Raw genomic sequence first — 13,046 nt, 5'->3', positions numbered from 1 at the left:
TCTTATCGGAAAGATAACAGAGCTATAATGTATAATGAGTGTTTATAATGTCAGAGAGCAGAGATAAGGAGCCCCTCAGATTAGGCTACTTTCACACTCGCGTTTCCGCGTTTGGTGCGGATCCGTCATGGATCTGCACAGACCGATCCGTTCAGAACGGATCCGTTTGTATTATCTTTAACATAGTCAAGACAGATTCGTCTTGAACACCATTGAAAGTCAATGGAGGACGGATCCGTTTTCTATTGTGCCAGATTGTGTCAGTGAAAACAGATCCATCCCCTTTGACTTACATTGTGTGTCAGAACGGATCCGTTTGGCTCAGTTTCATCAAGTGGACACCGAAACGCTGCAAGCAGCGTTTTGGTGTCCGCCTCCAAAGCGGAATGGAGGCTGAACGGAGCCAAACTGATGCATTTTGAGCGGATCCTTTTCCATTCAGAATGCATTAGGGCAAAACTGATCCGTTTTGGACCGCTTGTGAGAGCCCTGAACGGATCTCACAAACGGAAAGCCAAAACGCCAGTGTGAAAGTAGCCTTAGCTGGGTGACTGAGCAGAGAGAAAATTCAGATCCCTCTATTCGAGCATCTCTGCTCTGTACAGAAAAAAAGGGCTCCATAATAAAGACCAATTAAAAAGTGATATTTAGCTCAAAATGAGTACAATGCAATAATTAAAACAAATTGCCCCCAAAGGTGTTCATAGCCTTTACAGAGAACCTGTAGCCTCTCCTGACATGTCTGTTTTAGCAACTGCTTGCCTTCCCCATGTAATAACATTTCAGGAGCATCTATTCCTATGTTGTGCCATTCCTGTAGTAATATTGCTAGAAGTTATGAATAAATTGCCAGCAGTTTGCAATGAAGGTCCAAATGGGTGTGTTACCAGTCAGTCCGCCACTGGCAGCGTTCTTTGAATGGTGTCAAGCTGTGCAGGACAAACCCCCAGCTGGTAACACCCGTCTGGAGCTTCACTGCTAGCAATGCATTCATAACTTCTAGCGGGAATAATAAGTCATGAGAATAGATGCTCCAGAATTATTACATTGGGATGCAGGTGGTTACTAATACAGACATGTCAGGAGAGGTTACAGGTCTTCTAGAAAGGGATATTCCATTTATGACATATCAACAGGAATAGAGCGCCACACATGCGCGACCTCCTCCATTCATACTGGACACTGTTCAGAAGAAAAAGTGTGGTTGCCAGAGGTGGGTATTAAATTTCCAGATGGGGCGACCCCTTTAACGTATCCAGCTTTCACATGATGTTTTTGAGAGGGCAGCATTCATTCTGAAGAAATGGGTAACCCTTTGAAAGGGGTACCATAAAGTGGTTTAGTTACGCATCATGTATACATACGCATGCGTTAGAGGTTACCGCACAATATACTATTTTTGTGGATGCCTTAGTGTTGCAAATTGCAGTCAAACACCTAGATCTAGTCCATAGAAGTCTATGGATATGTTTGGAGCCTATGCTGCCATTTATGTTGACTTTGCACTTTAAATACAATGTGAACAGACCTTTTATAGTTGATGTTGAAATGCACCTTTTTGTGATTTATGAGCGATTATTTATGAATTTTAAATGTAGAAGAAGAATCCTGTGTTCAGCCATTACCCCGGAGCTTTAAAAGTTTACAAAGTCGCTTCCTGAATATTAAGATTGTTCATATCTTGACATTTTTGTTTTATAGTTGATGGACGACAAATTGCTGCTAACATGAGGGGGATTGGGATGATGCCCAATGATATTCCAGAGTGGAAGAAGCATGCCTTTGGAGGTAATAAGGCCTCTTATGGCAAGAAGACCCAGATGTCAATCATTGAACAGAGGGAGAGTCTGCCTATTTACAAGCTGAAGGAGCAGCTGGTGCAGGTAAATGAGTGTTATGCTTCAAGACAAAGATCTACATCTCCTCATTTGTATCATATGTGGCCTCCAGTTAGAGTAATGATCCTAGCTGACAGAGCACTTTTATAACCTATCAGATTAAAGGGAAACTGGAAGATGCATTTCATGCACATTTAACCCCTTAAGGACTCAGCCCTATTTCACCTTAAGGACTTGGCCATTTTTTGCAAATCTGACCAGTGTCCCTTTAAGTGCTGATAACTTTAAAACGCTTTGACTTATCCAGGCCGTTCTGAGATTGTTTTTTCGTCACATATTGTACTTCATGACACTGCTAAAATTGGGTCAAAAAAGTTAATTTTTTAGCATAAAAAAATACCATATTTACCAAAAATTTTGAAAAATTTGCAAATTTCAAAGTTTCAGTTTCTCTACTTCTGTAATACATAGTAATACCCCCAAAAATTTTGATGACTTTACATTCCCCATATGTCTACTTCATGTTTGTAGCATTTTGGGATTGATATTTTATTTTTTGGGGATGTTATAAGGCTTAGAAGTTTAGAAGCAAATCTTGAAATTTTTCAGAAATTTACAAAAACCAAATTTTTAGGGACCACTACAGGTCTGAAGTCACTTTGCGAGGCTTACATAATAGAAACCGCCCAAAAATGACCCCATTCTATAAACTACACCCCTCAAGGTATTCAAAACTGATTTTACAAGCTTTGTTAACCCTTTAGGTATTGCACAAGAGTTATTGGCAAATGGGGATGAAATTTGAAAATTTCATTTTTTTGCCTAATTTTCCATTTTAACCCATTTTTTCCACTAACAAAGCAAGGGTTAACAGCTAAACAAGACTGTATCTTTATTGCCCTGACTCTGCCGTTTACAGAAACACCCCATATGTGGCCGTAAACTACTGTACAGGCACACAGTAGGGCGTAGAGTGAAAGGTGCGCCGTTTGGTTTTTGGAGGGCTGATTTTGCTGGACTGTTTTTTTGACACCATGTCCCATTTGAAGCCCCCCTGATGCACCCCTAGAGTAGAAACTCCATAAAAGTGACCCCATCTAAGAAACTACACCCCTCAAGGTATTCAAAACTGATTTTACAAACTTTGTTAACCCTTTAGGTGTTGCACAAGAGTTATTGGCAAATGGGGATGAAATTTGAGAATTTCATTTTTTTGCCTAATTTTCCATTTTAACCCATTTTTTCCACTAACAAAGCAAGGGTTAACAGCTAAACAAGACTGTATCTTTATTGCCCTGACTCTGCCGTTTACAGAAACACCCCATATGTGGCCGTAAACTACTGTACGGGCACACAGTAGGGCGTAGAGTGAAAGGTGCGCCGTTTGGTTTTTGGAGGGCTGATTTTGCTGGACTGTTTTTTTGACACCATGTCCCATTTGAAGCCCCCCTGATGCACCCCTAGAGTAGAAACTCCATAAAAGTGACCCCATCTAAGAAACTACACCCCTCAAGGTATTCAAAACTGATTTTACAAACTTTGTTAACCCTTTAGGTGTTGCACAAGAGTTATTGGCAAATGGGGATGAAATTTGAGAATTTCATTTTTTTGCCTAATTTTCCATTTTAACCCATTTTTTCCACTAACAAAGCAAGGGTTAACAGCTAAACAAGACTGTATCTTTATTGCCCTGACTCTGCCGTTTACAGAAACACCCCATATGTGGCCGTAAACTACTGTACGGGCACACAGTAGGGCGTAGAGTGAAAGGTGCGCCGTTTGGTTTTTGGAGGGCTGATTTTGCTGGACTGTTTTTTTGACACCATGTCCCATTTGAAGCCCCCCTGATGCACCCCTAGAGTAGAAACTCCATAAAAGTGACCCCATCTAAGAAACTACACCCCTCAAGGTATTCAAAACTGATTTTACAAACTTTGTTAACCCTTTAGGTGTTGCACAAGATTTAATGGAAAATAGAGATACAATTTCAAAATTTCACTTTTTTGGCAGATTTTCCATTTTAATATTTTTTTTCCAGTAACAAAGCAAGGGTTAACAGCCAAACAAAACTCATTATTTATGGCCCTTATTCTGTAGTTTACAGAAACACCCCATATGTGGTTGTAAACCGCTGTACGGGCACACGGCAGGGCGCAGAAGGAAAGGAATGCCATACGGTTTTTGGAAGGCAGGTTTTGCTGGACTGGTTTTTTTGACACCATGTCCCATTTGAAGCCCCCCTGATGCACCCCTAGAGTAGAAACTCCAAAAAAGTGACCCCATTTTAGAAAGTACGGAATAAGGTGGCAGCTTTGTTGGTACTAGTTTAGGGTACATATGATTTTTGGTTGCTCTATATTACACTTTTTGTGCGGCAAGGTAACAAGAAATAGCTTTTTTGGCACGTTTTTTTTTTTTTTGTTATTTACAACATTCATCTGACAGGTTAGATCATGTGGTAATTTTATAGAGCAGGTTGTCACGGACGCGGTGATACCTAATATGTATACCTTTTTTTTATTTATGTAAGTTTTATACAATAACTTCATTTTTAAAACCAAAAAAAGTTTTAGTGTCTCCATAGTCTAAGAGCCATAGTTTTTTCAGTTTTGGGGCGATTATCTTGAGTAGGGTCTCATTTTTTGCGGGATGAGATGACGGTTTAATTGGCACTATTTTGGGGTGCATATGACTTTTTGATCGCTTGTTATTACACTTTTTGTGACGTAAGATGACAAAAAATGGCTTTTTTTACACCGTTTTTATTTTTTATTTTTTACGGTGGTCACCTGAGGGGTTAGATCATGTGATATTCTTATAGAGCCGGTCGATACGGACGCGGCGATACCTAATATGTATACTTTATTTTTATTTATGTAAGTTTTACACAATGATTTCATTTTTGAAACAAAAAAAATCATGTTTTAGTGTTTCTTTAGTCTGAGAGCCATAGTTTTTTCAGTTTTTGGGCGATTATCTTGGGTAAGGTATGATTTTTGCGGGATGAGATGACGGTTTGATTGGTACTATTTTGGCGTACATGTGACTTTTTTGATCACTTTTATTACCTTTTTTGGGAAGTAAGGTGGGCAAAATTTCAATTTTCTCATAGTTTTTATTTTTTTATTTTTATGGTGTTCACCGTGCGGGGAAAGTAACATGACCGTTTTATAGATCAGGTCGTTACGGACGCGGCGATACCTAATATGTGTAGTGTATTTTATTTTTTTTTATTTTTATTCAGTGATGAATGTTTTTTTTTTTTATCTTAACTTTTTTCACTTTTTTTAACTTTTTTTTTGACCCAGACCCACTTGGTTCTGGAAGATCCAGTGGGTCTGATGTCTGCATAATACAGTACAGTACAATATATATTGTTCTATACTGTATTTTACTTACACTGAACAGATCTATGCTTTCAGCATAGATCTGTTCAGCACCATGGACAGCAGGACGCCTGAGCAGGCGTCCTGTTGCCATGGGAACCTTCCCCGTCTGCTCAGAACTTCGCAGACGGGGAAGGGTAAGCACAGGGCTGAGGGGGGCTGTCGGGGGGCTCTCTCCCTCTCCATCGGGGGGCTGCAAAGGCACAGCAGCCCCCCGATGGAGAGGGAGGGAGCTCCCTGACCGACGACAGTTAACTTTTTCCATACAGCGGTCCGTACGGGTTAAACGGCTGACATCTTCACAGATGTCAGCCGTTTATACCAGGGTGCCAGCAATGTGCTGGCACCCTGGTATAACCACTAGAAGCCAACGATCATTCATGGGGAGGCGGGCGGGGGATCGCGATCCCGCCTGCCGCACCGCCCGCCTCCCGCACCGCCCCCACCGCATGCGACACCCCCCCCCCCCGCACCACCCGCCGGCATAAAATCATGCAGGGGTGCAGGGGGGGTGAAAAATATTGATTATAGGCACTCAAAAGCTTCTGATCCCCGCGGTCAGGGACCGCGGGCATCAGAAACTGCAAAAAGCGCAGCAAACCGCAGGTCTGAATTGACCTGCGGTTTGCTGCGATCGCCGACACGGGGGGGTCACACGACCCCCCCTGGCGTTGTCACAGGATGCCGGCTGAAGGATTTCAGCCGAAATCCCGTTCCGTTTAACCCCTCGGGCGCCGGAATACTGAGTTCAAGCTAGGACGTACCGGTACGCCCTGAGTCCTTAAGGGGTTAAAGAAAGCGGCAGCCACAAAGCCAGTTCATCGTAAAGATCGTGTGCTCTGTCAGCATTAGAAAGGGAATATAAAATGAGGTTTCTCGCTGGTATCATTGGGGGACACAGGACCGTGGGTATAGCTTGCTGCTGCCACTAGGAGGCGACACTAGGCTGAAAAGTGATAACTCCTCCCCTGCAGGCTATACCCCCTCCAGCCTGGAGAGAGCATATCAGTTTTTAGCTTAGTGTCGTAGGAGGCAGACCTCCCTGCTTTTGCAGGGCAGCTTACTTTTATTATTTTATCTTTTTCCTTTTTAGGTTTGGGGAAACAGAGTCGCCTAGCCACTCTGTCTACCCCGGGAGCAAGGCCGGTGTCGGAATCCCTCACCGCTCGCCCTCCCCAAGAAACAAAAGTGGACCAGGGCAGCCCAGCTCCCCTGCTTCCCGCCAGCCAAAGGGGTCACCTGAATCCGGCGAGACCCTCCGCCATTCCAGTCCCCTGCCACTTCGGGTGCCAGCGGCTGAAGAGGTGACCCTGCTGGTACTCTGAGAAAGGGTGAAGAGAAGAGGATGAAGATGGGGTGAATAGTCCTCATTGGGTAAGTACCTCAGCCCCGCCCCCCCCCCCCCCTTCCCCTTGGTCACCTCGGTCACCTCATAAGATGGAGGACTTTTTTCTTCATGAGGGCCCCACATTACCTCAGGCCCCAATGTAGTAGCCGGCACGGTATACGGCCTGCGGGGTGAGCACCCGCGGCCGGTGTTCAGCCACGGCGCTTGAGAGCGCCGCTCCGGTCACTCCACTTCCCGGCCGGCTATTCACTCGGCCGGCGCCAAAAATTTAGGCCCCGGCTTCTCTCCGGGCCTACCGGGACTCAGCCCGTACAGTTTTTTTGCAGCCACGGGATGGGTTCCCGCAGCAGGTGGACACATCTGCCCACTGATCTGGAGGGGGTATCGGCGGTTACTCTTTAAGTCCCTCTGTGGTAGCCGGCCGGCAGTACCGCCCGGTCGGCTGTGCGCCGAACTTTATGTCCCGGCTTTGCGGCCTACTAGGCCGCAACTTTCATTCCTATTATGGAGGGGGCGGGTTCGTCCTTTAGGCGCGAATCCTCCCCGACTAGCTGTCCCTCCTCCCCCAGGTGCCCGCTGAGCTCCGCTCCGGTCCTCTGAGCAGGGTTAACCTTTCCTGCACAGCCACCTTTTTCAGGCCCCTGTTTACCCTAGGTTTCTTACTGCAGGCACAATGTGCCTTAATATTGCGGTATACAGCCCTTCCTGACCTCTCCATATGAGGTTAGGTCCTCACAAAAAAAAAAAAAAAAAAAAAAAAAAAAAATTTATGCGCAACAAATCCTGCCCTCCTCAGACCACAAAATCCATGCTCCAACTGCACAAGTCCAGTGGGGTACATCTGGAGGATCCCAATCCGCCCTCTGAGGCAGTTTGGTTGATTATGCTCCAACTGCGCAAATCCAGTGGAGTACATCTGAGGGATTCCCATTCCGCCCTCCGGGCCGTTTGGTTGATTATGCTCCAACTGCGTGACTCCAGTGGGGTACATCTGGAGGATCCCAATCCGCCCTCTGAGGCCGTTTGGTCGATTATGCTCCAACTGCGCAAATCCAGTGGAGTACATCTGAAGGATTCCCATTCCGCCCTCCGGGCCGTTTGGTTGATTATGCTCCAACTGCGCAAATCAGTGGGGTACATCTGGAGGATCCCAATCCGCCCTCTGAGGCAGTTTGGTTGATTATGCTCCAACTGCGCAAATCCAGTGGAGTACATCTGAGGGATTCCTATTCCGCCCTCTGGGCTGTTGGGTTGATAATTCTCCAACTGCGTAAATCCAGTGGAGTACATCCGAAGAGTCCCCAATCCGCCTTCCGGGTCGTTTGGTTGATAATGCTCCAAGTGCAAAGTCCAGTGGGGTACATCTGGAGGATCCCAATCCGCCCTCTGAGGCCGGTTGGTTAATAATACTACAACTGCGCAAATCCAGTTGAGGACAACTGTAACTTCCTATCCACCCTCCGGGGGCGTCTGTTTGAGTTTCTCCTCCTGCGCAACTCAGCGGAGGACCTCTGGAAGCTCCCAACCCACCCTCCTGGGTCGTTTGGTTAATAGAGCACCGTCTGCGCAATCAGTAAGCAGACCTTTTGTTCCATTCCACCTCCGGGTAGTTTGGTTCTTCTGTCAACACCGCCACAGCCTGCAACAGCCATGGGCTAGAGGCTGAGAGGTGGAACTGCGCACGAGCGAGCCAAAGCAGGACAGTTATTCGGACTCTGACATGAATCCGGATTAATTTTCTGGTTCTGGTGTATGCATTAACCCCTTCCTTAGGCACTACTTACACTTCTACTAGATACAGTGCTTAATTTGGGTATTACCTCCTTCCTGAGGTGGACTGACCTCACTAGCATTGGCCTCAATGCCAGCCATAGGTGCCCTCGTTCTGTGAGTGGCGGAATTGAAGTTCCACTGGGCTCAGTATCGTCAGCATACATTAACCTTTTGTATAGGTGGCATTATGGCATTCTCACTGCTGTCGCAGTGTTTACGTACGCATTACACCCTTTCTGGGGTGGGATGATGGCACTTCCCACAGAGTACAGAACTCGTCATATGCAAGTTCCTGCTAGGTGCGTTACCCCCTTCGATGGGTGATGTATTTGCACTACCTCGGGTTACAGTACTTACTGGACATGTTACTCCCGATCATAGGTAAAGCGTTTGCACTGCCACTGGGCGCAGTGCTTGCCGTAGATTTTTCCCCCTCCATTGGGTGGGTAATTACACTTCTGTAGATTGCGGTTCTGACTATCGCGCTACCCCCTTCCCTAAATGGGGGATTGCGCTTCCGTTGGTTACTATTCCATCTCCCATTTGCCATCACATACTTCCTATGGCATTACCCTCTACAAACGATCCAGTAACGGGGGGATCACTATGCATCTTTGCATGCTGTATTTCAGCTACGCCACGAATCTAGAGGCCTTGGTTTCCTTCACAGGTGGTCCGTGGCAACAGTCGGTACCGCTGGTGCCTGATATTCTCATCTAGTGGCATATGGATACTGCCACTGGATAATATGGACACTCCAATACTGTATCCCTCTTTTCTTCATGCACTTATTGGAGACACAAAAATGTCAGCCTTTGTGCTCTCAGGGGTGTCACCCAGCCTTAGGTGTCCTAGAGACTCCCCATCCCCATGAGCACTCCACCGTTCGGGTCAGTCACACTGCACAGAGTTCTGTGGTCAAGATCCAGCAAGCAGAATATTCCACCGACTCCGGATGCTTCGTCCACCACTCATCCTTCTCTAGGTGAGGGCGTTATGCTGGCAATCTGCAGTGGCTACTACAACGGCTTCTCCTTCGCAGGGTAGTCTTCACGCTAGGGCTAGATGCTCCTAGTCGCTGTAGCGAGACAGCCCCCCTCAGGTAGGGGTTCTACCCTGGTACTAATTCGGCAGTTGCTCCTGTTCAGCGCCCTTGTCAGGTGGAGGGTTTAAGGTTAGCTCTACTAACTGGGCCAGCTTGATACCAGAAATTCTACTGGATGTTCTCAGGCCTTCCCCTCATGTCCACGCTGGCGGAGCATGCGGTAACCTCTACCGCACGAGGGGTGTTTGAGTCACCATTACATGCTAAGGTTCCTTCTGCACAGTTCTTTCGTCAGGCAACGGATTCCTCTAACACGAGAATCAGTGACCTCTACGGTGTGGCCTACTCCTCGGCTGGAGTATGGCGTGAGCATTACTCTTGGGACTTCCCTTGTAGGGCCTCCCCTTCAGGCGGAGTATCGCATCACCACTAGACGCTGTAGAGCTCCAGTCTCACATGGGAATGGGCTTTAGTTCTGGCCTCTTTCTGGTTTACAATAAATAAGGGTCCGTGGCTCTGACAACTGTTGTCCTTCTGCCACATCTAATCCATATGTTTGAGAAAGGCTCTTGATGTGAGCCGAAACGCGTCGCAGAGTATTGTTTGTGACCAATAAAGACATAATCTTTTGTTGAAGACTACAGTGAGTGGCACCTACTTTTTGAGTGCGTTCTACTGGGTAGATCAGTCCCTACGGCACTCGTCAACACTAGATTGCCGTTCTAAGCGGGACCTGGATTCTAGTAGTCATACCGTGACGCCATTGGTGCTACCTCTCTTCAGATGTCGGTGATATCTACGTCACCTCAAGCCAACTGTGGTTGTTCTTTCACTGCTCATTCCGGGGGTGGACTGAGAGCCTTACCAAGACGGGTGGAGCGTAGTCAAACTTCACCCGGCAAGAGTTTTTCTCTCATCTTTGTTCCACTCATCTGCCCTTCCAGGCAGCGTTGCCGCTTTGTTGAAATATAGTCACTGACGGGGCTTCCCATCACTAGCGGTGCTCACATTGGCTTTACTTTACCTTTCCCGTGTGGTATTGATACTTTGGCCTGCAGTGGGGCACGCCTGGCTCAGGCGTTTGTTTCTTAGTGATTATCAGGCAGCTTCTCTCACTAGAAATCTCACCACCAGCCTCTATGGTTATAAGGGCGTTGGTCTACCAATATTCCGCTCCCTAGGGGGCGTTCTCTGGACCAGAGGTGAATCCTACGGGCTTGGCCTTTTAGTTCTACTTCCACAGCTGCGGCCAGGAGCCAGCTGTTTGGTGGCGTTATTTTTTATTTTTATTTTTTTCTCTGAGTTGTACTCTGAGTTGCCTTTCTTGTACGTATTTTTTTTTTTTTTTCGTTAAGTATGAACATAGGGCAGTGTTCGTCCAGGATCCTCTTTTTTTCGCAGTAGGTGGTCGCCTTTCCACACCTCACAGACATAGGTTTCTCTTCTTCTCCCTCGTAGTACACGAACCGAGCTCTCCATCAGCCATGTGATTTGGCCTCTGAGCTTGCTTGTCCTTGACTAGCGCTTACAGCCCTACGGACTTCTACCAATTCTTATCCTGGGGTCCTTGTCAAGGCTGACTGCCTCCAAAGGCTGTTTTCCAGATGGATCCGTTCAACAGTGGCTCGGGCATTTGCCCTCGGGTAGGCAACGCCCAGCTGAGTCTTGGCCCACCCGACCAGCGGTCGGCGCTTCTCGGGTCCATCTCCTTCATGCAGTAGTTTCCAGTGTGGAAGGCAGTATCTTAGTCTTCCGGGCACACGTTCATCAAGTCTTACCGGGTGCCTTCCTAGGCACCGGCGGATACTGTTCCAGGCAGCAAATTCTTGCAGGCGGCAGTGAGTTACGCATCCTCGAGGGCGTTTGTTTCTCCAGGGGCATGTGATTTGTTCCCTCCCCGTGGACTGCTTTAGGACGTCCCACGGTCCTGTGTCCCCCAATGATACCAGCGAGAAAATGAGATTTTTGTGAAACTCACCTGTAAAATCTTTCTCGCGGGGTTCATTGGGGGACACAGCTCCCACCCAGTAATTTCTGTTTGCTGTGATTGTTGGCGGTTGTGGAGCCAGTATGGCCCCAGTTCTGGTTTGATCCGACTGGCGTTGGTCAGTTATTGGTTGTTTACCGTATGGTTATTTTCTCCTACTCCTATGGCTTGGGCACAAACTGATATGCTCTCTCCAGGCTGGAGGGGGTATAGCCTGCAGGGGAGGAGTTATCACTTTTCAGCCTAGTGTCTCCTCCTAGTGGCAGCAGCAAGCTATACCCACGGTCCTGTGTCCCCCAATGAACCCCGCGAGAAAGAGATTTTACAGGCGAGTTTCACAAAAATCTCGTTTTTCCTGCCTCGTCAAAGGCTGTATGCTGCTTTGATATTGAAATCCCTTGTTAGCAACTCTGAAGTACAGTTTACTGCAAGATGTCTTTAGTCAGAAATGTGAAGATAATACAATGACGCAGAATATACTGGTGTATGATAGCAGCAGACCAATGAGGGGGTTTGTATTGTTGTGGATAGCTTAAAGAGGTTGTCCCTTTACTTATCCCCTATCAACAAGACGGTGTTGGTGTGACCACTGGGCCGCTTTTCCCCATTTGGATAGAGTGGCGGACACGCATGCCGCTGCCGCTCCATTCAACTGTATCCTGCTGCGTGAGATACGCTGCAATCTCCAGTTGTCTCATAGAGCTGAATGGAGCAGCGGACGCACAAGCATGCCTGCTGCTCCATTCAAATGGTAGAATACGGTGCCCATTCTTGTGACCAGCGGGGTGTCCCCGCAGTCGGTTTCCCACCACTCGTACACTTATCCCACAACCTGTAGATAGGGAATAAGTTATTGTAGTGGTACAACTCCTTTTAAAGGGGTAATTCTCATTTCATAAAGCTTCGGATGTGTTTTAGAGACAGATCAGCACTTTTGATTAAAACTCGTGACGTCAGTTACCCTTTTAAAGAAACACCAGATAAACTTGCCCCCATTTATTTATTTTTTTAATCCTGATCTTTTCCATTTTTATCTGGCAGGTGAGTAGGAATAAGACGTAAACTTAGTGCAGCTTAACTCTCGCCCTCCTTTTTCAGGCAGAGGAGTACGGGAATATTGCATTCAGTTGTCTTACATCTTGACACTGGATTGTTATATTAAAGGGGTTTTTCCCATCTTGAGATAGTCCCCTTCTCTTTCCAGAGGTGTTTGGTACTGCATAGACAGCCGAGTGGGCTATGCTATGCTGTTTCCATCCCATACAACTGAATGGGAGTTAGGGAAACAATATTGTACAGCCCACTCGTCTGTTTCTGTAGTTCTACCACATTATTGCTTGGGCTCATCCCAAGATTGTAATACCCCCATAATTAATTTCAATCCGGAGTGGCACTTACAGCCATCTTGATGTTCTGGGGTATGGCACTGTTCTAACATAATTAACAATCTTCTGTTTGTTTCCCCCATAAGGCTGTTCATGACAACCAGATCTTGATTGTCATTGGGGAAACCGGCTCAGGAAAAACCACCCAAATTACCCAATATTTGGCTGAAGCTGGATATACTACAAGGGGTAAAATTGGATGCACTCAGCCCAGAAGAGTGGCTGCAATGTCTGTGGCAAAGCGTGTGTCTGAAGAATACGGTTGCTGTCTAGGTCAGGAGGTG

At 46.7% G+C, this 13,046-nt stretch overlaps 1 protein-coding gene across 1 annotated transcript in view; it reads left to right on the top strand.

The window, feature by feature from the left end:
• The window catches only part of DHX8 (DEAH-box helicase 8), a 49,417-nt gene that overhangs the window by 15,390 nt on the left and 20,981 nt on the right, over positions 1-13,046 (top strand). Inside the window, exons 13-14 of the mRNA XM_040434886.1 lie at positions 1,702-1,883; positions 12,849-13,043. Of these exons, the coding sequence (XP_040290820.1) occupies positions 1,702-1,883; positions 12,849-13,043 (377 nt within the window). The remainder of the gene's footprint in view (positions 1-1,701; positions 1,884-12,848; positions 13,044-13,046) is intronic.

Source organism: Bufo bufo, chromosome 6, assembly GCF_905171765.1.
Source record: "Bufo bufo chromosome 6, aBufBuf1.1, whole genome shotgun sequence".
Taxonomy (NCBI): Eukaryota; Metazoa; Chordata; class Amphibia; order Anura; family Bufonidae; genus Bufo; species Bufo bufo.
The sequence above is the reverse complement of the archived record's forward strand: the minus strand, read 5'-3'. Positions and strand labels throughout refer to the sequence as shown.